Below are 27,361 nucleotides of genomic sequence, written 5' to 3'. Positions count from 1 at the left end.
AATTGTCTCTCTTCAGATTTACTTGCTATACTACACCACCATCACATCTTGAAATTGTTTTTATTACATCCCACTATATTTGCAGCTTGTGTTTTTTTTATGGAAAACTCAAGAAAACAAAACAAAAGAGCATGCAAGCACACTGGATTTATCACTCCCCCTTTGGAAATGCCCCCATTCTTCAGAATCAAAGTCAAAATTTTGCTGGTTAGGACATTCTCCGAGAGCGAGCGTGCGCAACACAGTCCAGTGGACTCCAGCCACACAATACAAGCAAAGAAATCTTGCTGGCTTTTAGTGTGGTCCTTTCTCTGATGTGCTTGGCTAACACTCCAGCCTGAATTTTCAAGTCTCCTCTTGACTTTTCTAGTTCAGAGTTTGGAGTGAGGCAACTACATCAATATTCTAATTTAATTAGAAAGCAGACTGCTGATCAAAACATCAGGCAGAGTGCCACATGTTAGAGTTGGATTAAATGCAAAGGCAAAAATACATTAAAATGCTTTTGAATTAAATTAACCTTTCTACCTTTATTTAAAATTGGCCTCTGGGCTTCATTTCAGAGAATAAGTTTTGGGTGTCCAGAAAAGTTTAATGCATTAACTCAGTTTTTATAAGCCTAGGTGGTGGGAAATAAGTATTTGAAATGAACAAGCTGTTAGGACAAGTACATTCTCCAGTTATTAAAAGAAGACTGGAAGTCAGATCTGCAAATACCTGCAACTAACTACTTGACATTGCTGTTCTTCAAGAATAACTGTACACTTGTTATGTGTAACTTCATATACTCCTTATACTTAATATTATTGTTGAGTCCAAGCACATCTCAATTTTACAGACAAAAGGGTTAACATGGGATTTACACCTCTCAGTATCCTCCCAGGCAACATTTTCAGGTGTCTTTCTGCATTCCAGGGTTAAATGTGTAGTTTCTTACTCTTGGATATCAGAAAGCCTACAGTGATGCTTCTCCGTACACATCCCAATCTTTTGTCTACCAGGATGAACAAAGATGAACACACTTTCATAAACACTGCAGAGTTGGCTTCAAGTATTCGAAAGCGAAGAAATCTTCACAGCAATGCAAGGATGATGCTGACAAAGAGATGTCGAAAAGTCAAGGATACATACCTTGCTGAACAATGGCAGCTTATCCCTTGTGCAGAGCAGAAAGCTTACTTGATCTAAAGCTGTCCAAAATGTCAGTGTAAATAAAAGTTCTCTTCAAACTGTTTCAAGAACAGCCGCCATTTCCTTGAACTGTCTGAAGAAGTTCTAAAAAGTAGAAGTTAAGATAAATTTCAGTTCCTTGAAGAAAAGCTCGAACTGTAGTTCAAAGTAGCATGTTAGAGAAAAATCACAATCCACATTTCACATTCCCTCCTTCCTCCAGTTACAATTTGCAGCTTGAACTGAAAGTTTCTGCTTTTCTTTTTGTGGGCTGGTAGGCATTTGGGCACATTCACTATTAAATCTACACAGGTGATGCCTTATTTGCATGGGTTTGCCTATTAATAGGAGAAGACGCTATGAAAGAAAAATACAAAGTAGCTCTCACACCACAACAAAAAAAACCACCAAAAAACACCTTCTCAGGCAAATGTTTCTATTCCCAGCTGAAATAATCCAGGCTTCTCAAGTCTAGCATCCATTTCTTGTAGTTGAACAGCAAATTATTAAATAGGTTTCAACCAGAATGAATACAACATTTCACAACACCTAAGGATTCAGAATATCCTTCTCAAATTCCTGCCAGTCCAACTCCAAGGATTTATTTATTTGCAAGCTTGTACGATATTTTAAGTGATGTATTTGCCCTTTAAATGGGAATGAAAACAGAAGTGCCACTATCATGCAAAATTAAACAAAGTTACATAAGTTCATAGATGAAAGCATAGCAAGTAAGAGCCAGTGGTGACAAAGCAGACTGACCTCCGTTCCTAATCATTAGCAAATGTTAGGCTTAACTCAAGTTTTAGATTTTTGAGGCTGGGAAACAGTTCCATAGATTTAGAATATTCCATCTGTTTTTAATAAGGCAGAGTGACAGCTGACAAGAAGGATTGGAAAGTCTTTACATCTTCAGTTATTAGCTTATTTCTAAGAGAACAGATTATTACTGCTAAATTAACATTTTCAAATAAGTGGTATAGAACTGCTATGAAATAAGTATTTAGCTTCAGTGTTTTAAATAATTATTTAATGCTTCATCTTTGAATGACTGTATTAGTAAATAAGCAACACAAACATATGCATCAAGGTGTACAGTTACTCCTTCACAATGATGTCACTGTTGTTTTTAAGAGACTGAATGAAGAACTACCGATTACAGACCTTGAACTGTGGGATCGTCATTTCAAAAGATTTGTCTGTTATTTGTCCCGAAGGGTCTGCCACTTTTAGCGTCACTGTAACATAAGGATACTTCAGAGACCTGCAGGTGTCAGAGCTCATTGCAACTCCCAGTTTCCATTTAACGTCTACAAACTACAAAGAAGAAAATAATGGAAACAGTGTTAAAGAAAGATCCAGCCTACCATTGCTGTTCTGTTGGATGGATGTTTTACAGACAATATAGGACATCTAGAGCTCATCTCCAAATGGGAAACAAATATACACGTTCAGATATTATTGTGAATACAAAATCATCTGCCCTTCCTTTTCATAGCGAAAAAATAAGCAATTTAATAAGTTAGGTACTTTACTGAATCTGTTTTCCTTATTCAAGCACTGTCAATAGTAAATTACTATAACTTTAAATAGATTGTACGAGGAGCTTGAGCCAGAGTTCACCTGGCTTGTATATCATTTGTACTTTTGTCATGTTTTTTTTTAGAAGTTTCTAAATCAAGTGGAAACATGAGAAAAACCTCAGACAGTGCACAAAAAATTTATAATAGCAGTAACGGAAAAAAATTGAGGCATTTCATAACTGTATTTTTGATAAATCAAAGTACATCATAAATACATTTCAGACAGGTAAGTTATCATTTTTAGCCTTTTACGATAGGCAGAACTCTTGAATAAAGAAGTGAAGAGAGCCTTTAGAAGCTTACTATCAAGCCTCGGACAAAGACTTTTTTTTTCTTAATTCTGTACTCTTTTAAACTGTTGTTAGAAAAAAGATCTTAGAGGTGAATATACTCTCTTATTTTTTCAAAAAAGAAAAAAAGGAATGCTGGAAATTGACAGAAAGTATCTTCAAAAAAGTTTAAACTTAAGGGGGACAAAGAATAAAACAATCAAGTGTTGGGGTTATCAACTCTAAAGAACAATTCAAATTACATTTTAGAACAGATTTACATAAACAGCTAATAAAATTGCCAGCCACTCTGACTGCCACTCACTTTCCCTAACAGTACTACGAAACACTAATTTTTAAAAAGGTATGAAATGTGACTTTATCATCCAAACACGCATTTAGACAACCTTTATTGTATATGCTGCTTTATCTGGGTAGACATTTGGCAACATAGATATATAGATATATCTATATATCTATGTTGCCAAATATATAAATATATAGGAAAGCTTTTGGCAGTCAAGATACCACCATATGCTTGACAATACAATATACACAACAAAGCACTGACATTTCTGAAAAGTTAATAGTTAGCTCAACTGCACTTTGTCATTTAGTTACCTGTCCCACTGTGGCCGTATTTCTTGCATCTTCTGACACACTAATGGATTTGCCCTGCTCATTCCATACGTGACGAATAACTTGAACTGCATGTTTTGGCAGCGTGCTGACTGCATTGCCCAAGGTGGCGACGAGTTCTTCCGCAGAGAGATTGTTTCTGGCTGCTGTGCTATAGGTATATCCAAAGAACACAGCATCTATTTCATTCTCCATGAATTTAATAAAATTTCTCACTTCACCCCAAATAGGCAATTTTTTATTTCTGCTTTACATGTCTATGCACTTTACAATAATTAGGTAGCCTGTGATATTTTTTTCAGAATATTTTACCGATCTTTTGTATCCATATGCAAAAAACAACGTGACTTGACTTTTAATGTGCCTTAATATGCAGAGACCAAGCTTTGCTGCGCTTGCACAACACGGAACATTGAAACAAAAATAATCACAGCTTTCAAGTGCTGTTGCAACTGAAAAAAAGGCATAATTCAGTGAAAGATGTGTGCATAGAGCAGTTAAACAATACTATTACCTTAGAAACAAGGCAGTTTAATTAAACATTTAGGAAAGGTAATTTAAGTATCACCAAAAGGCAAGTAAAGACTTCTAGGTAGTAGTATAATTGGTACTAACGAGAGTCAAATGATGCAATAAACCCTCAACTGAAAAAGCAGCAAGCCTAGAGGAAAATTGCCACTTGATTTCCTCTACAGAAACAGATAAAAAAAATTCCCCCCCTAGGTTTATTCATGCAGATCCACTCCTCTTAAAGAGACATTAATAAAAGAAAAAAGAGTTGCTCCTCCAAGTAGCATGGTCTAATATAATTTAAGGCTTTATATTTTATAGAGGAAAAAGTTTAAATTTCTAATGGTGTATTTTCTTCAGTCATATTAATGTTACATAAAATGTTCAGATACTGGATATTAGAAGAACAAGCAAGATCTTGAAAAGGTCATCTTTCTGAAAATAGAAAAACTTACAGCAAAACAACAGCTGAAAATACTACCTAAACTCTACCTTTATCATGGCAGAGTTCAACATCATAAAACCATGTGCCCTTCAAACAGGCACAAATGCTGGTTTCTAATCTCTAAGAAACAAGAAGTTTTTAGAACACACTTCTTCCAGGCAAACGCCTAGCTGACTTAGCTTTATAATGAGCTTAACTTCCTGTTTTATCTTGCCAGTAGTTCTAAAGCTTGCAGACAGGGTCTTAAAAAAGACTAAAGAGGGAATTGTTCTATTACAAAAAGTGAGACTATATATTAAGTAGCTACACATTTTTTAAGAACATAAACTAAGCCCCGAAGTTCTTTTTTGTGTACTGGGAGTTACAAACTTTCGCCCTTTTTTCAAATCCGTTTATTTTATACTGACATTCAATAACACTTTTTAATACCACTATTAAGTTGGCATGGAGGGGAAAAAAAAAAAAGACATGAGGCACGGTAAATTATTTTGTGCTTACCTAAATAGAAAGGAAACAATGTTAGTTATTTGTGCCAGGTCACCAACATTGATCTCGATCCCAGATGTTTGAATTCTCTAGAAACAGAATATTGAAACAATTACAAATAATAGCAAATTATGCACTAACAAAAATCTCTTTGTATATATACACACACAAAAAAATTGACTTGGGCAATCTGTCCTTTACAGCATATACAGCTAATATACTTGCTTATAAGTACTCGTATCCAAACTTACCTGACACAGTTCAGCTGTGTTTACACCTGGGATCTTATGGTTCAGATGCTGAATTATTTGTTCACACTGTAAAGAAAGTAAGTTTGCAAACATGCTTAATGCATATTTTAATACACAAGACAAAGCTAGTTTGAATGCTTGGAGATTACAAAACAAAAAAGAAAACTGGTTAATGCAAAAATGGACAACATGAGGATGCTTTAAATGCAGAGTGAAAAATAAAGTAATTTCAATGACTGATTTTAAGATTATATCAAAGCCAAGAAAAGCAAATAAATTCAGTCAAGACTTTCAGTTGCTACCTCACTAGCTATTCCTACTTAACACACCATTTTCATACTAATTGAACAGACATCCTGTTTAAGTGCACACTACAGTAAACAAGCTGAATGTTTTCTAGACAAGCTAGCTTACTATCTCATTTAGATGAAAGGCAAAACTCCATTTTTAAAAATCTTCTGTGATACAAACATAACTTGAAAGCAATCCCATTACTCTTAGCAGGACTGGTCCATTTTATGAGTCATGTAAATCTAAGCTACCACATACATAATATTCCTTTTGCAACAGACAAAAAACAGAAAAGCATAAACGAAAAGGTTTCATAGAATCGAAGAGTGCCAGAAGCCCTTCCACATCCCATTTATTGCCCTGCTTACCAGTTCTGCAAAAAAGTCTTGAGGTATTAAATGAATCTTATCTGCGGCACCACCCGCATCTAAAAACACAAACAGTAGTGATCAGAAACAAATCCTTAAAGTGTTATAGTAATAAATCTAATCTCTCTCTGAAGAATTCCTAGGTCATCATGCACGCATCTACCTCAAAAGCAAAGCTTTCTTTGAGGGAGTTTGTCCTGAATTGCATTAACATAACCTGCTCAGCATCCCAAGTCAAGCCTAGTATGAGCAACTCCATAAGGCCTCAGAGCCCCAGACGGGGTCCATGCAATTGCACAGTCTGACAGCCCGGAACAACTCCCCCGACCCCGTGGAGCAGTACCCGCACCAAGACCCTCAGCTTACCGGCAAGCCGGGCATGCCCAGGGCTGCCCTCGGGCACCAGCAGCACAGGACCGCTGCTCTCCCTAAGGCTCCGCCGCTACACCCAGGCCGCCTCCCGGCGGCGAAGCCCGCAAGCGACCCGCGGACAGCCAGGGAAAGGCCTCTCTGGCCCACCACAAGCCTTCTCCAGGACCCAGCGGGAGCGCCTCGCCCGGGCCCTGGGTGAGGTGGCTCCGCGGGCGGCCCCCCGGCTAAGCCCTCAGGAGAAGGGGAGCGCCCGCTCCCCTCCACACCCCACCCTGAGGGGCCCGGGGGGGCCCAGCTCCCCCTCAGCTCCCCTCCGCCCCCACGGCGGGGTCCCCTCACCACGCCCTCACCCAGCGCCTCCAGCGCCCGGGCGAGCACCACCGCAGAACCGGCAGCCATGGCTCCGCGCTCCCGCCGAGGCCCGACTTCCGCCACACAACCCTCGCCGCCCTGATTGGCTCCGGGCGATGCCAGAGCGAGGCAGGGCCAGCGGCCTCGCCCTTATTGGCTGCCGGGCAGGGAGCATGCGCTGCTCTCCCCTGGGGGAGGGCGGGGCTGCGGCCTGCGGCCGGGTTATCCCGCCTCGGCGCTGGGCGGGTGTCAGTCCCGCCCGCTGCGGGTGGGGGTTCGTCCTCCTTGAAGTAAATCTCTTGTTACATAGATGCGAGTAAAATCAGGGCTGCTTTTATAAGAGACTGTCGGGTCTGCAGGCAGCGGGTGGAAAAGGCCACCCGCGGATGGCGGCTTGCAGGCCAGGGCCTCCCCGTGCCTCGCCTGGGGCCGGCCGTGCCCGCCCGCTGCAGGGCCCTGCGCCGCTGCTTGCGCTAGCGGTGGCGTGGGATATCGGCCCGGCCTGAGGAGCGTCTGGGGAGGCGTTTGGGAACGCCGGTTCAAGTCACACCTGGTTTGCGCAACAAGTTGTTTACTCGGTTTGGTGTATTAGCTGGCGTCGGGGTTTTCTTGGCGCTCTGTTACTGTCTCAGGTACAGCAATCACGCGCTACGGAACTTCATACACAGAGCGAGTGTACTTTGTACAGGCGCGTGGTGGCATCGGCCCGTACACCTGCAAATAAACTGTGCAGTTCATGGGTGGTTTGTGTAGATAAACTATGTCTTCAGTTTAACCGTTTATTGTAAAACTACAGCTAGAACCATGTTCAATAAGCTTTGCATGCTGAACTTAACTGAAGTAAGTTTGGGGTGTGGCTGAAGCCCTAAAACAACACTGATCCTTCACCAGTTTCACCTTTGCTTTTAGCTTTTTTCCTATATTGTACTGCTACAATCTCAGTAGATTTATTGTAGGACTGTGACAGAGTAGTAAAGCACAACTTGTCACGCAGTAGTGCTTGCTAGTTTAAAATTACGTATTTTCAATAAATGCTAATGAAATAATTTAGAAGATATTTCAGGAAAAAAGTAATTATGATGGAACATGGTGTGTGTTTATGAGCTTTATACGTTTATGATCTGTCTGATGTTGGCCTCTCCCTTTTAAAGTATCTAATTAAGTGTGCAAATGTTTTTGAGTAGTATGTGTTTTTATGACCTCATGATTGTCAGAACACTAGCAAGGTACGTACTGGTAAGATCTGTCTGTGATAGCAAGGACTTAACAATCTCTTTGTTCTTAACTTGGGTAACTTTTACATACTCTGTTACTTAGAGAACTTCACATGTTATTTTATATTGCAATTTCATCAAGTGTCTTAGTAGTGCCTTTAGCACTATGACTAATGTTCTTTCTCCAAGATGTGGAGATAGATGTGACGTTGAGTATCTTGGTGGTTTGGTAATTATGGAATCATTTGCTGAAATTTGGAGTTACTTACGGGTTATTTTCATCAACATGTAAACCTGTGTTTAGTTCTTTGGATTTGGAACAGAAGGTGGTGAAGTATGGAATGATTTCGGCTTGCCTGCCCATCCACAGAATTAAGCTGTGTATCTTTAGAAAATTCTGCCTTCTGTAGATGTGCTCTATGAAGCTTTTCGTGGCAGGGGAAGGTACATGCGGACCATGATGGTGATCTGACAGTACAGGTCCATATTTTAGCTAGATAAGGACTGAGAACTTAATAGGAGGAGACACTTGGTGTAGAAACTAGAAGACAGATCTCATGAGCTACAAGTAGACTGGATTGCTGAAGAGATAAGCTATGGTATTGTTGATAGGTCAATGCAGAAGCTTCAACATAGGCATGTAGGATCACCATAGTCCTGCTTAAGTGATTACAGGGGGTAAAATACAATAAAAACATCATCAGGTAATTTACTCTATTTGATAAACTTCACATTTACAGAATGGGGCGCAATTTGCACTGACACTCTCTAAAGATCCACACCAGTTCTTCAAACAGCTCTTCGGGCAGACAGGAGAAAATATACCTGTTAATCAGGTTTTTCCAGTGCCTGGGCCCTCGACCCTGTGGTATCCCTACCGCCCTACCTTTGCTGCTGCCGGGCACTTTGGTACTCTCGTCTCTACAATACCTAGAAAATCCATTTGCTCATATTTTACTGTTCCCTTCTCTCATCGGACTCTGATTTGCCCGTAAACTGGCACAGTTTTTATCTTTCCTGCAGCCTCTCTGCTCACCCTGGATGCAGGTGCGTGCTCGACCACCAGCTTCCTGCTGCCCCAGGTCTTTCTGCTCGCGTGCTGGGCGGGCCTGCAGGTCCAGCTCACGGACTTCTACATACATCTCGTCCAAACGTCCTCTTCCCAAAATGCGAGGCGCCGTGCGAGTGCTGCGAGGGGCCACGTAGGCCCGCTGCAGGCTGTAGAGAGCGGTGGGCAGAAGCAGTTGGGGAGGGCTGGGGCCAAAAAATGGTGCGTTCCTTCATTTTTAGCTTTTCTGAATTAACTTGAAAGAAGGCATAACGCTAAATCCGATATATATGTATATATATAAAACGTATATTGCGCTGTATAGGATGTGTATATATTGCACTGTGCTTTATCTTGGCCAAAAGGCCCAGAAGCGGTACCTTTATGCTCCTGAGATGGGAAGGCCTGAGGGGGTTCCCAGCGTTGGAAGAGAAATGCTATTTTTACTTGGCTTTAATGCGGCCCGTACGGGGACCTCGCTGCCCGCGCCCCCGCCGCTGCACACGCTGAAGTCCTCTGAGGCGCCGAAAAGACCGCTCCGTCCCAGCCCCTTCGTCCCCGCTCGCCCCGTGGCCTGACCCGTTCCCACCGGCGGCTGCTGCTGGAGGCCCTTTCCGAGGGGCCCGGCTGGTCAAACGCTTGACGCCTGCTTCCCACCCACCCCCGCTCCGCGCCGGGGCCGGGAGTCGCCCCCCCGGAGGTCGCCCCCCGGAGGCCCCCGCGCACCGGGCAGGCCCCGACGGTTGGGAGCAAGCGCGGGGCGGGGCGGTCGAGGCACCACCCCTCGCCCCGCCGGGAGAGTCCATTGCCGGGGGGAGCCAAGAGGGCAGGAAGCGGGAAATCTCTGGGCCGTCGTTGCCCGGGAGCAGCCAGGGAGAAGGCGCTCAGCGCCGTGCAGGCCGGCTCTGCCCGCCGCTGCGGAGCGGGGTTGCGGTGTGCGTGGGGGCGCGGGAGGGTTGGTTCCTTCTCCGCCTTTCCCCCCCCCTCCCTTCCCGCGGGGCTCGGTGGTGCGGCCCCGGGTCAGGGCTGAGGCGAGGCGGCGTGAGGCGCTGTCAGTGCCGCCCTGCGAAGTTCAACCCAGTGCCGGTACCAGCAGCAGCAGCCGCCGCCGCCTCCGCCATGGAGCCCCATCGTTGGCTGCCCCTGGAGGCCAACCCCGACGTGAGTGCCCGGCTCGGGGGGTGGGTGCGGCGGAGGAGCTGCCGGGTGTGCGGGCGGGCTGCCTGCCTGGCCGCCGGCGGGAGGGCGGGAGGATGGCGGATGGCGGAGGGGAGAGGGCTCGGGGCCGCTCCGGGCTCAGCATCGCGGGCTGAGGGATGGCTGGTGGGGGCAGGGAGCGGGGGAGGTCTTAGCCCGCGGATCTAACTGGGGTCTTAACTCCCCTCTGTTTTCTGCTTGCTTTTCAGGTCACGAATCAGGTAAGCAGCTTTTATTTGAGGTAACCTTTAGTCTCTCTGCAGCTTTAGGCCCATTTCGTTTCATTTTCGTGTAGTAAAGGCTCCTGCCTGTCCAACGGGAGTAACCACTTCTTCCCCCGCGGGTGTCTGCGCTGAGTCTGCTCATATTGGACCTTAGTGGCACCTCCTGAAACCTCTGAGTACATAGTGTCATGTAAAGATACTATATGAAAAAAAAGAACAGTAAAGGAAAAGATAATAGATGTGGTTTGGTTATTAATATAATGTAATCTCTGATGTGTTTCAAGGTGGGTTTTAATTCATTAACTAATGATTAAAACGTTATTGTATATTTATCATGATTGTATATTTATATATAATGTGTGCCAATTCTGGACCAGTACATGATGGCTTTGTGCAATTGTATGGATCTGCTTACATCACTGTGTCGCAGTCTTTTTCTTCTTTGGCTGACCATAAGAAATAATGTCATTTTACCCTGTTTGCACTTTGCTGCTTATTCATGACAATATCTGCATGATTTGTCGTTGCTGTTTTTGCTAGCGTAGTAGAATCCACACTAGAGAAAGGAAGCTTGTTCTAGTCCATAAAACAATGCAAGCGCTAGCTAAACTAGCTAAAAGGAAATCACATATACTCCAAGCCTGCATCATAGTCTCAGTGATAATTTTGAGTATCTTTAGCAAGCGTTACAGGTTAGATGTTGATCCCAGCAGGCCTATTGATAATGTTAAGGATGGTGTTTAAGCCAAAAGACTCTGAAGCTTCCAGCAGTAAGATGACATTCTTAAAACTATATTGTTGAAATATTTTGGAAATTATGAATTTCTGTGTGCAAAGAATGTATTTTTTTTGTTGTTGCTGTAGTATGCTAACTGAGTCTGCAGGAGAGCGAAAGGTTATTTGATGCTCGGTCATTTTGTACTTGGCTTTATAGTTTCCTAAGACAAATAATTTTACAATTCTTACAATATTGCTGCTGTGGAGCAACTTGAGAAGTTTTTAGCCCCAGTCCTGGGTTAAAATTAACAGCCTTTCCTGGGAGCTTTTATCGAATGTATGCTATAATTTCCTCATGGTTTAGATTTTTTTTTTTTTAATTTTGAAATTTAGAGACTAAATTCCCATTTGGAAGAAAATAAATGCAAATAAATGACTAGTAGAATTTCAAGTTCTCTAACTTCTCACTTTCCAGATGCTGAGATGAGCTTATCATGGTACAAATAAAGTCCTGTCAGCTGTAAAGTAGAAATTGAGGAGGAAAAACTAGTGACTTTTCCCAAATACTTGAATTATCTTGTATCACTACATGTTTATATTGTATGGAGAAAATCCTAGAAGAACATTAAATGAACAATTCTAAGCGTGTTCAAAATCTGTCTCTCCTGCCCATTGGCTTTGCATTGATGATAGATGTTCTCTATCAATTGTGTATGATCATGGATTATAGGAACTTCTACTCTGCAGGGATTTTCTTGTTAATATTTCCGTACAGAAAAGGCCAATTTAGACCAGTTAGACTTCATTCACTATATTTTGCCAGTCTTAACTGAGCAGTAGTTGTTATTGTCTAGACTGAGAGGTGTATCTTTTTTCTTTAAAAAAAAAAAAAAGGGAGAAAGCAATGGTCAGTGTTGAATATGAATACACCTCACATTATTAGTCATTGTTCTTTTAATCTCATCAGTACTCTGGTAAACTGTATAACAACAGGACTGTTAGTCACCAGTTATTCACATCCTGCTTAAAACAACAGTAATAGTAATTTGATGTTCAAATGAAGTTGCAAACACATTTTTAAAAAATCCTGTTGAGTTAACTGCAAGGACAGACTTTTTTTTTTGTGGTACTCTGCTGTGCTCCATAAAATATTCTAGAATTCTTCAGGATTAAAAAAAACAATGGTGTGCCCCTAATAGCTGTGTCTAGTAGTAGTTTAATATGTGTATCTCTTTACACAGACATCTAGCCATGTGTTTCTTGGTGGGTTTTCTTTTTGCTATTTTGGGTTTTTTTTGAGTTGTGTTTTATTTGTTTTACATGAGTGTTAGAGTATCCTTGGAACATACTACTTCTGTTAGTGTTAATGTTATTGCTAGATGTGGTAGTGAACTCTTAAAACCCCGAAAAATTCCAGTCACCTGTAAGATGCATAGATTCTTAAGTATTAGATTGTAGTCAGAACTGTCATTATGATTTAACAAATGCTTAGTCTATTTTGATTATCGTACCAATCATTTTATTCCCTTTTTCATAGTAACTAGAAAGGAAAGGCACTAAATGGAGGTTCATTTGCTTTTAATATATTCTTACCATACTGTGTGCTCTCTAGTTTTGACATGTAAGTTGCGAATTTGAGACTTTCAATCTTTGTGGTAGAAATTCAGACAATAATTGAGAAGAACTGGTATTTCTCAGTTGTAGGGTATGTGAAATCTTTCCAAAATATCTTGAAAGTTTTTCTCTGTCTGAAAGCATTTATGTTATAATACACGTCTAGGAATTTCTAAATCCTTAGTGTATATAGGATCTCTCTTTCCGCATACATGTTAGAATTATTTAAAGGTGCAGAAACTGGCTGGTGAGGATAAACAGGATTATTCTTTCTTAGCTTTAAAGATTTCCGATGGCAGCGACTCACTCGGAATACCACAGCCATATATCTGTAGTGATATTTTTCACAAGAGAGAAGTCAGCGTAGTTAAATGTACCATACAGTGCTAATTTAGGTGTCACAATACTTTTTTTTCCTCACCCTCCACTTCTACAGTCTGATAGAATGAATTGTTAGTCCACCTCTACTACAGAAAGAGTTGATGATTCAGGATTTACAAAGCTCCACGTTGTGTACAGTGATGACAAGGAATGGTTTCTTCTCTTTGACCTTCAGCTGGGGGGCCTGACGTGACCAGTGCTCCCCTTCTTCCCGAATCTCTAATGAGACTTTCCCCACTAATGGCAGAGAGTAAGCAAGAAAATGGGGGTTATCTGCCCATTGTTTACCAGGTGATGTTTGGCTGTTTATCTTGTTCTCAATTTCTTCTACCGCCAAAAAAAAAAAAAAAAAAGAAAAGGTCAGATTGCATACAAATTTTTGGAGTGAAAAGATCAGACACAAGCTGATTGTTCTTCATCATGACATCACTTCAGTCTGGCTTGCAACCCATGATTGATTCCCTAGCAAGCATACATAAACAAAAAAGTAGTACTGGTGGATATTTTTCTTGATCTCCCATGATTTCTTACCTTTCTTCATCTCACACGCTCTAAGAAATATCCTGACTTCCTAGATAAGGTACCATGTCAACTCATGCCTGCCTTATATCCAGATAAGGATAGAGTAATTGACTGCATCTGATTATGAAGCTCAAGCACTGGCTTCAGGTAGTTCAGAGTTAAACTCTTGAGAGTTGGCTGTGGCTTTTGGGTTTCTCTTGCCACATAGGGCTTACTTGCCAGTTCTTAGTTACCTTCCAGCATTATTTTCAGGCCTTTGATCCTACTTGGTTTTTTTTAAAGCCATTAAGGTACTGAGAGTCAGCTACATAAAGCAATTAATCTTAGTCCATGGATGGCCTTGACAGCTGTGGCTTTAAAGTCACAGGGGCAATAAAGATCACAAAACATAGAACAAATGGCAGAAACTGGATACAGCTAGTCTTCACGCAGTTATGGAACACATTTCTTAAGGGTGTCGGGCAAATACAGAGATTAATTAACTATCTCGAGGAAAGAAACTTTACTCTTCCTAAAAGGTCTTTCCATTTTATGAACTCTGCAACACTGTCACGCAAGCTTTCCCAAAAGAAAGCCCTACTGATCAAAGTCATTGAAAAGGCAGTGCCCACGACTCCCAAAGTGTGTTGGGTAGTAGTACTCGTAGGTGAGCTACTATGTTGGAGTGAAAGCGTGTTGATGTGAAGAAACAGAGATGTCCTTCTGAAAATGCTTAGCTAAGCTCACTTTTTTTTTAGTGGGGGAGTGGAGTTTAACTCTTCTGTTGTAAGCAAAGTGGAAATAGCGGAGATAGTGTGTATGCTTGGAAAACAGCCTGTTATTATGAGTGTAGCCTCAGAAAGTGTTAGACCAGGACTCAGTTTGTGTCTTTCTGTGAAGAGCATACCCCACAAAGCCTTCCACAGAACCAGCAAGGGGGAAGTGTTGAGACTGTGGCACAGCATAGCAAACAATAAGCACAAGGACAATCATGAAGGGATTGCAGACGTCCACTGTGAGATCAGTTGTTGAATGACTTCTAGTTTAAAATATCTCAAGCTATATAGACCTCTGATTGAGTTTAAATAGGTAGATAGTTACAAAGGAAAATTGCAACTTGTTTAGGGATTTAACGCCTTATTCATGTGAATAGCTGAAAGATTGACTTAGATCTGTCTTTGTACATTACTCAGTAATTGAAAGCTAAGAAAACCACGTGTTTCATTCCTCTTATTTGTACTTGCCGCCTCTGGCCTTTTATTGTGCTCTTTTTTTCTCAGTTTCTTATTTCTGTTTCAATGAAATAACCTAAAAATGATGACAAGGAAACCCTTACTGTCTCAAACAGTGTTTAAGTGAATGGGTGCTACAGAGCGGAAAACAAGGGATAGTGGTTCATGTGATAGGTTATCTCGTCGCACTGAAGATGCTGTTCCTTGCTTCCCCATTGTCCTTGGCTTAAGGACCAGCAGAATCAGTAGAATCCAATTGTTGTTTTAGTACACTGTAAAAATAACATGTATAACAGCTTATTTGGAAGAGTGGATGGATCCGGCTCGCGCCCATTATGAATAATTGTTTAGATCATAGAAACAGGTCTCTTAAGTGGTTTTCACAGCATAACGTGGTGCCCTGTTTTGAACCAGTGGCTCGGCAGCTGCGCCCCAGGACTCTGTTCAGAGCGTTCTAAAGCTCTCGCTCGCTGGGGCGGTTTCGGAGGAAGCCCGGGGCAGCTGGTTAGCCCGGCTTTCTGTGCGATTTGCGTTGCTGCCTGTGTGATATCCTGGTTCAATATGTACAGCAGCGTCTGGGCATACTGAGTATTAAGTTTCGAAACTGCTTGATGGATTTGTTAAAAATATATACCTCTCATTGTGAAGATCAGGAGTGCTAACTGTAAGTCAGTCTGCTCTTTTAGACACCCTGAAGAAAGTAACACAATTGGAAGGATAAGAATTTTGTGGGGTGTAAGATTTCTCACTTTTTTGATGGAGTGTCCTCCGTTTTCCTCCTTCATTGCAAATTTTGGAAAAAAAAACCCAAAGAATACAGCCCATTTATCATCACTTTTAATTTTATTATGAGGTCCTGAAACACAGTGCTTGAGGATATTAAAGAATTTGTAATAAATCTTGAATTTCCCAATTAAGTTTATTATAATGGAGTATCTCTTGTTTGAGCAAGACCATATTGTGGCCACTCTTAAGTGAGGAGTAGTTGGTAAAGAAGAATAATGCACCTCATGTAAGTTACAGCCATGTATTTGCTTCTGGTATGCCTTTTGACCTGCTGTATACAGCTACAGTTTCTACAGCTGCTGCCATCTTGTAACATCAGTCATTTTGATTAATGGTTTGAAACACGCCTTCTCTAAAATGTATTGAAAAATGATCCCTTCATTTTAATTTCATAAATGTAATAATCAAAGAATTAAGAAATATGTCCTTATAATGCCCAAACAATAGAATATTGTTTGGGGGGGTTCCCTTATTTCTATAAAGGGATTTAACTTCTGAAACAAACATTTTTTTGTAATATGCTTCTAGAGATGATGTATAAAGAATTAAAAGCAAAATGTTGTGCATTTATATTTGTAATATAGATTAGCTTAATAAGAATGGGATACTTAAAGGGCTGAATACAACCATCTGTTTGTGGATTTATATAAATTGCAATGTAAGTGTTCTTATGTTGTTTTTTTTTTTCTTGGTGATAATTCCATCAGACATATTTTATGCAGTGTCTTGCTACTTTCTAGGGAAAAAGATTAGCTTCAATTTAACAAAGTGCCAAAAATTCTTATGCTTTAATGAAAAAGTTACAAAATATTGATTGTCTTAATTGGTTTATTTAGATGTAGTCCCTTCAGTTTCCTAAAGCCATAGGCATGTTTTGTTTTTGCAGAAGAAAGTCTTTAACTGTGGTTTTGTTGTGATACAGCGATGCTTTAATCCACTGAGCAGAAGTACAATAAAACGTAGACTCTGTTGGTGTCTTGGTTTGCATTTGCATTTAGAAGAGGATTACAACAGTTGGTTCTTCCCACAAAAGCTCTTTGACTTTTTGCATCTGAGTGTCTGGAAATGTTTGTGCATTTTGCCAGTTTTATATTTTCATGGTTCCAACTTGCATACAAATACCACAGTAAAATGTGGAAAACTCAAAGTCTTGAGCATAATGCCTTAGTATTTAGAACATGGCGTTCTTGAAATATTTGCAAATGCCCTCCAACTTTAATTGCACCTAAATTTCAAAGTCCATTTTGTTTAAGTGTTTGTCCTCACTTTGTTTTTACATGCAAGTGACAAAGTGGAAAAGAGCATTGCTACTTCAGGCAATATTTAAATTGTTCATTAACTACTTCAGAAGTTTTCTATTAAAATAAATTGCACCCTTACTTTTTCTTATCCCACTTACCCTTTCTGCATCTCCATCAGCCTCATAAATCAAATCTTCCTACTGGCTGTGTAACTGTGTTGGTAGAAGTACTATTGTAAAATGCTGAAGTCAAGTTGCCTCCGTCAAGAAGTTGCTAGGTTGCCTCTGTCCACTGGGTTTCCATTCTACTTTTGAGGCTCTTTAAAAATAGATAAATAAGAATGAACTCTTTTTTTTTTCCTTTTTTAATAAATTTCATGAACCTTAAAGGTAGCCAGTGTGCCTCAGAGCAGAATCATGTATTGAAGATAACTGTTCTGTGCTTTTTTTGATGCCTAACTGTTAGTAGGTTAAAGTAGTGGTACCACCAATGAAAACAGCATAGGTTATACCATGCAGGTAACGTGCCTAAATGTGCTTATTGTAATGTTTTTGCTGTTAACTAATGTTTAGACACACAGATTTACAATTTGTGGTCATTTAGAACAGAATCAGGTAGGCTGGAAGGGAATTCTAGAGTTCTGTAGTGCAACCATGTTCTGTTCAAAACGGGTTGCTCAGGAACTTGCCAAGTTCTGAATTCCTCAAAGGATGGAGACTCCACAGCCTCCTGGGCAGCCTGTGCTTGTGTTTGACCATGGTCATTATTTTTAAAATTTATTTTTAAATGCTTTCCTTATCAAGTTCAAATTTCCTGTGTTCCAACCTATGTCCACTGTTTCTCCTTGTTCTATGGTGCACTGCTGAGATGAGTCCACCTCCATCTTCTCTGCACTCTCCCTTAGCTAGCTGAAAACAGTAATAATCAGGTGAGAAGGAAGGGCCTTCTGGAATATTGGGGAAAAAAGGAGAAATTCATGAGAAGTGCGTATAAGGTGTGTGGGGGAATAATTTCAAAAGTGACATTTTGTCTAGTGGTTAGCTGGACCAGTGAAAAACTAAGAAGTGTTTTTCAGGAAGGTATTTTAATGCAACAAGAAAAGAGACAGCTGAAAATATGACAACAATCAGTAAAAATAAAGTTTGGAAAAAGTTAATAAACTAGATACAGACATGTGGTGGTGTTTGTTGTTGTTCTTCCTTAGCACCTGTAAGACTTCTGTAATGTAGCGAAATATCTTTTTTTTTTTTTTCTTCTTTTCTAAGGTAAATGCTTGAAGACGTGTAAATTAAGAGTAGTCAGCAATGTGATAAGCAGTGACTGAAAAAGAGTATCTAATACTCTCTTGTGCAGATCTAGAGAAACAGAAAGTTGCTATTGTATGTTAACCTGAGTGTGTAGTATCAATAAGCTAAGAGAACGTAAACAGCTGAAAGTGAGTGAGCCCTCAGATACAGTGTAAAGTACACTAACTGCTCCGTCCAGTAGGTATCTGTAGAATAAAATTGCTTGGATAATTGCTGAATAATTGGAATGCAAAGCATCAGAGGTCCCTCCCTATGAATGACGCTGTCTAAAAAGCATACAGAACTGCCTGCTGTCCTAAAACAGGAATGCTTTTGTCAGTGGGGAAGGGGTTGCTTCACCTCCTGGTGCATAACTGACTCCTTTTTGTACCAGCATCTTTGTCCGGCCTAGGAAAGAGCTAGAAAAAGACAGGGAGAAAAAAAAGGAGGTTTAATTTAGTTATTACTAAGGTATTCTGGTAACTTGCCAAAATTGAAGCTGTTGCTTGTGACATCTCTTTTCTGACCTTCCTGTGTCACATCTAATACGGATTTTTGTCCCTCTAAAGAACCTTCCCTGGTTCCTAACAACTTGTTTTTATTCCTACAAAACTTCTCCCTGACCTTGCTAAATACAGTCTTGCCTTGCTTTTATCCATTCAGAACACAGTTGCAAAAGATTACTTATCTGGCTGTGTCATTGATTGAACTCCTCTTTTTTTTTTTTTTTTTTTTTCTTTGCATGTCTCCACATTAAAAATAAGCTCCATATATTTGTTTTAACGGTTTTTCCCATCTTGCTATCTATTCTTCATCTGTTACCCATCTGTCCGTCTCTTTTACAAAGGGGTTTATGCTGCCAGTTTTTATCATCTACCAACTAAATTTTCAGAAGGATATCTCTATCATTTTTTTCCCAGGCCTGAATGAAACCCTCTTGATACACAGAGATATCTCCTTTGTCTATTTTGGGTCTCTCATCATTATTATTGTTAATGATTCTACAATAAAATTGTCAGGCTTCTTGTGCGTTAAGATCACTACCTGTCATACTAAGCTTATGCTCTTGCTGTTCTCTGTAGTGCTGACCGTCACTTGCAGTCATTGCTCTGATTGTATACTGAAACTTAGAATTTCTTAGACTGTAAAGTTGCTAGGCAGTATGGTAACAAGAGTAATGAAAGGTACCCTGCATCTGTGGAGTTTTCGTATTCTGTTGAATATTTCATTCAGGAGTTTGAGTAGCTGTTCTTGGGTTTAAGGGAGCATTTTGTTGATTTGAGGTTTGCAGGGGGTTGTTTGTTTTGGTTAGTTGGTTGGGTTTTTTTCCCCCAGTGGTATAGAACAGGACAGGAGAACCTAAATCACTTATTTGTCCAGTAGTTTAGCGTGATCCTTCTCGCATTGCCTATTCTGGTTATGGGGTCTCTTTCTAGGTGAGTGCTGTTTTTATTTTGTTGGGTTTTTGTACCCTTATTTCATGTAATCTTGCAAAATAATAAATGGTATTTTTTCAGTTGCATTACTTTTCCCACAGTTCTGAATAACAGCAGTAAAGATGATGGAAAGATTAGTCATTGGCTTCATAAGAAAAGTACTAGAAGTACAAATAATACTTTAATGCACCCATACATGTACTCCCTTCCCCTTTGGATTTTTTTTTTTTTTATTATTCACAAAGTGGTAATTATCTTCACAACCTAGAGGGTTAGAATAGGAGTTCAAAATATACTGTCTTCTGTTTCATCAGCTAGTAAATACTTAATACTTTCCCTTTTCCCCATTTTCATTAAAAGATAATAATTTGGCCTTCTTCCCAATCTTGGCAACAGTTAAAGGTGGTACAGAACCAAAAGAGCTTGGGGTATTACATAAGCAGTCTTCTGAGTGAATTTTCTTATTGTATGTCTTCAAAACTACCTTGTTTTTTAAAATAGTCAAAAAGGGTAGTTTCTGCAAAGCCTTAATTATGACTTGTGCCCAGTCCCACAAACATCTACATCAGGGAACAAAATTTCCTTAAGAGCTTGATAAAGACACTTTAATTCCCACCCCCCCAGTCCCCCTTTTCCTCTTTGAATTTATGGTCAATCCATGTTTTTCATTATTAGTCAGTGGTGTAAGAAAAAGAGAAAAATGGGGAAAAGTGTTTACGTGGCCTTATGAAAAGAAAATCTCCATATTTTGCAATGCAGCCAGAATCAAATACTGAGCTCTGTAAACTGTATACATTATTACTGTAGATACACAGAAAGCCATATTAATTTTTCCAAGATACTCTTTAAACTTTTTTCAAACTTACATCGCCTTTACTTGCCCTTGGTTTTGGTGTCATGTCTTGCAGTGTGAAATGGAAAGAAAATAATGCATTTAAAATGGTAACTTGTGGGGTTTTTTGTTTTTTGTTTTCTTCCCCACCCCCTCAAAACGCTGTCTGCAAACTGCAGCTTCATTCTCTTAATAAACTTAAGGGTATGTGTATTTTCTATTGTTTTGCCCCTTTGTAGAAGATATTCCTAAGTGTTACTGGTAAAAATCTTCCTTACTCTTTATAAATACTTGTCCATAGGTTCAGCCTTTGTAGAAACTGTCTCCTTTATATCTCTAAATATTGAGAGTCAGCCCCTTGGCTATGTCTCCTGAAAGACAACCACCTTGCCTCTTGCCCAATGTAAGTTGAAACTGGTATTTGAAGCGATCTCATGTTAGACGAAGACACTTGTATTTTGTTGCATGTTCTCGTGTTTTGTTTTAATAAAATATTCATTTTGGGTATTTCTTAGTTACATCTATTTAGGTATGAATCTACTCAAACATGGCATAACTGTTAATGAATTCTTGTGCATATGTGTAAACCTGCTCACTAGGTGGATTATGGAAAGAAGAGAGAGTCATGCCTTTCATTTAGGCTTATCATCTTGTGTGATTCTTAAGCATCTTTACTGCAAATATATCAATAAATAGATTTCCTCAAATAGCATTGGGCAGGAAGTATGATAAAGCTTTTAAAGTAATCTTTCTTCTCTAAGAAAGATAATGGACAAATTACACTGGTCTTTTACAGTATCACTTTTGGGAACAGTATTGGGAACTGCAGAGTTGAATTTTGTTGAGAGCTGGGTAAAGAAATGCTTTAGGAGTTCATTGTTTTTTCCATTAGAGAGGACAGAGGAATATTACTTGCTGCGTGTTTTTTCAGGCATTTAAATTTGCAGCTGTTTATCAGCAGGCTTCCCTTATATTAAACTCGAGAGCCCCAGGTGACTGCATAAGATTTTCCTATAGAATATGTTTTTTCCAGCAGAAATACACTAAGTTGTGAAATGTTAACTTTTTGGAAAATACACCAGTTTCCCACATCTATAGGTTTTTCTCCAAAATCCATTTCTTTTACCAGTAGAAGTAGTGTTTCAAAGTAGGATTTGTGTATGCCACAGTGTACGGTTAGCTTTTTCTTGTAATTATGAATGGACAGTGTGTGTATAGTAACAATAGTTTCTGAGTTCAGTTAGGTTCTTCTAGACTCTGATAACACAAATATTTCAAATTGGTTTAGATCATATGTAGTTATTAATTCTGCAACTGTTGTTGTGGTACATAACTTATCTGAGTGAAAGAAGAATATCTGATTAAAAAGTGAGCACCCAGTTGTAGGCTAAGGTTGCCAAAGCTTAGTAGGTGCTACAGTCTCTCTTTCCTTATTAAATGGCTTAATGTTAGGTAAACGATCCAAAATAACTTTTTATATTGTGACATATAGCTGTAGTATGGGGAAGATGATCAGAAAGCCTTTGGCTTAGATGCCGTTCAGAAGTTCTGAAGAAGCAACTGAGAATTACTTGAAGATTAGTGATTATTGTCTGGCACTTAATCTTTGTCTACTTCAAAATACGTTACTTGAGCATAGTTTGAAAGGATTTTTTATGGAAAAGAACATCTTAAAAGGTACATCTTCTAAAATAAGTATCTTGTGTCTCTGCTCAAAAGGCCATTGAAGATCACAATTTTTTTTAATTGCTGAAACCCAGCAGCTCCAATGTGAGCACTGGTGTCAGGTACTCTGAAGTTCTCATGGAGTCAAATAATATCATAAGGTTATTCATATGTGCTCTGATCCATGATTTCTAGTTAAAGTGAATATTCAGTACTTTTCTATTTTGTGACAAAACACTTTCAAAATGGCTGAAATGCTTTAATGCTTTAGTAAAGAGTGCTGGGAGTGTTTTCGCTTCCCTTTCATAAAGCTTTTTAAATAAATAAAACATGGGGATTTTTTTGTGTCATCTTTAGCCTTATTTATTAACACTTTAATCTCCTTTATTCTCCTTAAATTTTGGAAAGTATGGATTGTTGCAATGTGTTTCACATTGTAAATACTCTGTTATGCTTCTAAAAAGATAGGTATATGAGCGTATTCATTTAATATTATTCTGTTTTTTTTCTTTTCCAGTTTCTCAAGCAGTTAGGTATACATCCTGACTGGCAATTTGTAGATGTTTATGGTATGGAACCAGAACTGCTTAGCATGGTGCCAAGACCTGTCTGTGCAGTGCTACTTCTCTTTCCAATAACAGAAAAGGTAAATGTTTATTTAATAATCGGCTAATCACTTTTGTTGTAAATGAAATGGGAATGAACAGTTTGAATCTTGTACTTTGGTGTCATAATAGAATCAAGGTGAGACTCAAACCTTATTCAAGAGACTTCTTAATTAAAAACAACAACAAAATGCTTCCTTCAGAACCTTTTGATAACCTTACATTTCCAATTTCATTTCAAGTTGGAGTGGGAAAAGCTAATGTACAAGCACAGAGAAATACGCCTCACTTTTCTATTACAGACAATTTAAGGCTTTTTTTTTAATATGTACTGTGAAATGGCTCAGTTCTGCTACTTTTAGCAGAAAGCTACAATAGCATAAGCAAAGTAAGAGGTAGGGTGTAGGACTATATCAAATGCAACTAATTTTTGAGTACTGTTGCACTGACCACACTTCAACCCACTTTCAGTTCAGTCATCAGTACCAATATGGCTTTTGCTTCTTGGACGGATGGGGCATATTTCTAAGATGAAAGAGAATTCCCCCCCTTCTTTCTCTATGTTAGACTGACATACTTGATTTGGTTAAATCTTCAAGTCTGCTTATTTTGTGTCATCATATGCTTCTACATAGAGAAGACATTCATCTTGCATATCTCCTTCAAATGTTATGTAGGTTGAAGTGTGTGATTCATGTTGGATCTTTCAATTTATAAAAATCTTATGTGATTGTGATAAGGTCAGCAAAAAAGTTTGAGGTGAATCTGCCCAAACTTTTTCCTTTTAATGCGTCTCTCAAAAAGAATACGTTGTTTATACGGACAAAGCAGTTAGCTATTAAAGCTTAATTTCTATAACAAAACCTGTTTAAATAGAGAGAAGAGTGACTAGGTCAGTCCTCTTACTCATTAGGTCCTATAAACTTTTACATTCTTAGTTTCTCCAAAACAGCTCTGCAGGCAGTCCTTTTCAGGCTTGATTTCAGACACGTTGATAGTTTTGAATTTAAGCAAACTCTTAGCTGTCTTCACCTGTCTTCAGGAAATTTCCTTTCCGTCACCTCTGAGGCATTTTCTGTGTGCTGTGGTTTCTCTCCGGCTGCTTGAGCTACACATCTGAGCTCCTTCTGTGACTGTCACTTTTCTTTTGCCTCCCTGCCTGTGCAAACTTCCTTTCTTGGATCATGCTATGGGAGCATCATCCCATGGGAAAGAAGAATCTTCCTTTTGTTCCAGAAGGCGTATCTGATTTCATCCTGAAGAAGCATGTGACAAACAGAACCAGAGAAACAGCATATGCTCTGTTGCATCGATCAATCAAATTTGACCACCAGCCAAATATTTGAGATTTTCTCCAGCATGTTAATCCTTCAGAAACATAAGGGACGCAAGTGTTTCTATCAACTGTTTAGCCTGAGCACGTGAAGGCTGAATCTTTCATGTGAAGTCCCAATGTTCTGAAGCTTCTGTTGTTCAGTGTGAATTCCAGAAGACTCTTGAGCATTATTTTGTATTTCTGGAGTACTTTTCCCCTCTTCAGTCTCCCTTTCAATATGGCCTGTTATATTCTGCTTTTATTTAATTTATTATTTATTTGTGTTTCTTGGCTGTGTCTACATTTATGAAAGTGTGCCTCTTAATTCATTTTGCTGCCTTTGTAAATACTTTTCTATCATGTCTTTGTTCTTCCACCTAGAAGTTCCTTTCTTTCATGTTTCCTATATATCAATTTTCTTGAACTTGCTTTTAGGGCAAGATACTCTTGTTAGCATACAGATAATCTTGGGGTTATTGTCCAGTTTAAAGGTCAATGACTTTCTTAGTCTGCACTGTAGGTTCTAGAAAGAGTGAATACTGTGAGTATTGGGCATTTTGAGCATGGTCCAATGAATACATATCATGGGATAGCTCTGGTTAGGAGGGACCTCTTGGGTGATCTGGTCTAACCCTTGCTCAAAATAATATTTTCAGTATTCTCAATATTTATATATTTATTTTTGCCATGGAGTTCATTTTGGTTGGCAGGGAGTGAATGGCAGCTATATTGTTTACCTTCTCTTATCTGAACTGTAGTCCGATTATGCTCTATGAAATTTTTATCTCAATTAAGCTGTTTTCTGTTAACTTGTAGATAAATGGTGTCAATTTAAAAGGCTTTGTAAATGTTCTTGCTATTACTTAGACCATTCAGAACATTAAGACAAGCTGTAACCGTGGAATCATGATGCTGGAAAAATTTCTTGTTTCTGTTTCTCACTGATGGTACATAGAGCCCGAGAGAAATTTCTCATGGGTTTTCAGGAAGAGTTCCTTGATGACATTGTCCATTCAAACTTTACTTTTGTCATAGAATCATGGAATACTTTGGGATGGAAGGGACCTTTAAAGGCCATCTACCCCTGCAATGGACAGGGACATCTACAACTAGATCAGATTGCTCAGAGCCCCATCCAGCCTGGCCTTGAATGTTTCCAAGGATGGGGCATCTACCACCTCTCTGGGCAGCCCGTTCCAGTGTTTCACCACCCTCATCGTGAAAAATTTTTTCCTTGTGTTCAGTCTAAATCTGCCCGTTAGTTTAACACCATTGCCCCTTGTCCTGTCGCAGCAGGCCTTGCTAAAAAGACTATCCCCATCTTTCTTGTAGGCCCCCTTTAAGTATTGAAAGGCCACAGTAAGGTCTTCCTGCAGCCTTCTCTTCTCCAGGCTGAACAACCCCAGCTCTTTCAGCCTTTCCTCATAGGAGAGGTGTTCCATCCCTCTGATCATTTTTGTGGCCCTCCTCTGGACCCACTCCAACAGGTCCATGTCCCTCCTGTGCTGAGGACTCCAGAGCTGGACGCAGTACCCGAGGTGGGGTCTCACCAGAGCAGAGTTGAGGGGCAGAACCACCTCCCTCGACCTGCTGGCCACGCTTCTTTCGATGCAGCCCAGGATAGGGTTGGCTTTCTGGGCTGCAAGAGCACATTGACGGCTCATGTCCAGCTTTTCATCTAACCCCAAGTTCTTCTCCTCAGGGCTGCTCTCAATCCCTTCATCCCCCAATCTGTATTGATATAGGGGGGTTGCCCTGACCCAGGTGCAGGACCTTGCACATGGCCCTGTTGAGCCTCATAAGGTTCACACAGGCCCACTTCTCAAGCTTGTCAAAGCCCATCTATGTCAGTATTTTTTTTGTCTGCAAAAGTACCTAGTAAAAGAGGCAAAGGATGAAGAAAGAACAGCGTTGTCTGGAACATTTGCAGTTTTCTTTCATTCTTTTTCTGTTTGAGATAAAAATCTTAAAATAAAAAACCAAACAAACAAAAAACAAAAAAAACCTACCCCAAAAGAACCAACAAACCACAACCAATTAAAAAACCCCACAAAACCAACACACCATTGCACAGTATAACGGATTTTATTCAGTTATAATCTTTACAAAACAAGTAATTTAGATTGTTCAATCAAACTAAATTCTTTCTTTTACTATAGAAAATAAACATTCACTTTATGAATATGGCTTTTGAAGGGCCTGTTTTGAGGCCATGAGCAGTATATAAATCTTATTTTCTATTCTTGGGAAAAAATGAAATGTAGAAATGGAACTTCTAAGAATGCTTCATGCTGATTAAACACCTGAAATATTGTGGTTTGCTTGATAGCACTTTGAGACCTCTGCCCTAAAATGCTTTTTCTTGAAGAGAGACAGCGACAGGTGCTCAGATCAAAGAAATATTTTGACCATTTTTGAAATTATGTTAGATAACACGTATTTCAAAATGATGTTTCAAGTATGACTGTTTTTTGGCTACTGATAAGGCATTGGTTTAAGAAACGATATAGAGCTCTTCAGTGGAGTAAGTTTACATATCCTTGCCGGACCACACGTGTTAAGCATTTCAAATTACAAGTTGAGTTTTGGTTTTTATTAGTTAGCTGTTGCTTTTTTAAAATTATTTTCACTTGAATAATATAGCCAGTATCTATTTGTACTATTTGTGAAATGTCTGTAACTTTCCTTCTAGTATGAAACCTTCAGAACAGAAGAAGAAGAGAGAATAAAAGCTAAGGGGCAAGATGTGAAATCATCAGTGTATTTCATGAAGCAGACCATTAACAATGCTTGTGGAACAATTGGGCTAATTCATGCTATTGCAAACAACAGAGATAAAATGAACTTTGGTAAGTTTTTTTTTTTGGTTGGTTTGTTGGATTTTTTTGTTGGCTTTTCCCTTTTTTTCCTGAACCGCGGGGAGGCATGGAGGGAAGGATATGTTTTGTACTATTTTCTCTGAATATAACCATTTATAAAGGACAATCTATTCAAAGAGCATTTCTACCTATAATTATAAAAACAGTATTTCCTACTAATCCACAAATGAAAGCGCTCAAAACGTTGCAAACTGCAGCAGGTAGCAATTCCTCTTGCAGTCAGCCTTCAGTGTCTTAAAGATATGATGTAATTATGTCTTTAAATCTTTCATTGGATATAAGCATTCTGTAAGCTTTGAATGAAGTTGGAGTTAAAGCATGACTCTAATTATGTCTTTTCTGTTTTTTTAAGAAACTAATTCTTCACTGAAAAAGTTCCTAGAAGATTCATTATCTATGACTCCTGAAGAGAGGGCCAAATATCTAGAAACTTATGAAGTTAGTATCATGTGT

The 27,361-nt window shown here is 39.5% G+C and overlaps 2 protein-coding genes across 6 annotated transcripts in view; one reads left to right on the top strand and one right to left on the bottom strand.

Moving 5' to 3' along the window:
- The window catches only part of COMMD6 (COMM domain containing 6), a 43,280-nt gene extending 33,631 nt beyond the window's left edge, over window positions 1–9,649 (bottom strand). The window contains exons 1-9 of one of the 5 annotated variants that reach the window (XM_087759303.1): window positions 9,378–9,649; window positions 8,986–9,167; window positions 6,013–6,071; window positions 5,354–5,419; window positions 5,115–5,191; window positions 3,644–3,812; window positions 2,335–2,487; window positions 1,180–1,275; window positions 128–1,095 (exon numbers count right to left, since the gene is read on the bottom strand). In XM_087759303.1, coding sequence (XP_087615429.1) covers window positions 1,225–1,275; window positions 2,335–2,487; window positions 3,644–3,812; window positions 5,115–5,191; window positions 5,354–5,419; window positions 6,013–6,071; window positions 8,986–9,091 — 681 coding nt within the window. In that variant the 5' untranslated portion in view covers window positions 9,092–9,167; window positions 9,378–9,649 and the 3' untranslated portion in view covers window positions 128–1,095; window positions 1,180–1,224. Of the gene's footprint in view, window positions 1–127; window positions 1,276–2,334; window positions 2,488–3,643; window positions 3,813–5,114; window positions 5,192–5,353; window positions 5,420–6,012; window positions 6,072–6,378; window positions 6,398–6,734; window positions 6,872–8,985; window positions 9,168–9,377 lie in introns of those variants that run through there. The other 4 variants (XR_015705161.1, XM_087759301.1, XM_009463039.2 and 1 more) reach the window with 4 other exon arrangements.
- A 398-nt stretch (window positions 9,650–10,047) lies between these two features.
- UCHL3 (ubiquitin C-terminal hydrolase L3) overlaps window positions 10,048–27,361 on the top strand; it is a 44,985-nt gene continuing 27,671 nt past the window's right edge. The window contains exons 1-6 of the mRNA XM_087759305.1: window positions 10,048–10,158; window positions 10,404–10,415; window positions 20,746–20,847; window positions 22,627–22,755; window positions 26,722–26,878; window positions 27,261–27,346. Coding sequence (XP_087615431.1) covers window positions 20,809–20,847; window positions 22,627–22,755; window positions 26,722–26,878; window positions 27,261–27,346 — 411 coding nt within the window. The 5' untranslated portion in view covers window positions 10,048–10,158; window positions 10,404–10,415; window positions 20,746–20,808. The remainder of the gene's footprint in view (window positions 10,159–10,403; window positions 10,416–20,745; window positions 20,848–22,626; window positions 22,756–26,721; window positions 26,879–27,260; window positions 27,347–27,361) is intronic.

The sequence above is a fragment of the Nipponia nippon genome, unplaced genomic scaffold, assembly GCF_047370975.1.
Source record: "Nipponia nippon isolate SJK-2023a ecotype South Korea unplaced genomic scaffold, ASM4737097v1 scaffold_2, whole genome shotgun sequence".
Classification (NCBI taxonomy): domain Eukaryota; kingdom Metazoa; phylum Chordata; class Aves; order Pelecaniformes; family Threskiornithidae; genus Nipponia; species Nipponia nippon.
Note: the sequence above shows the minus strand (reverse complement) of the source record. Positions and strands in the feature narration are given on the sequence as shown.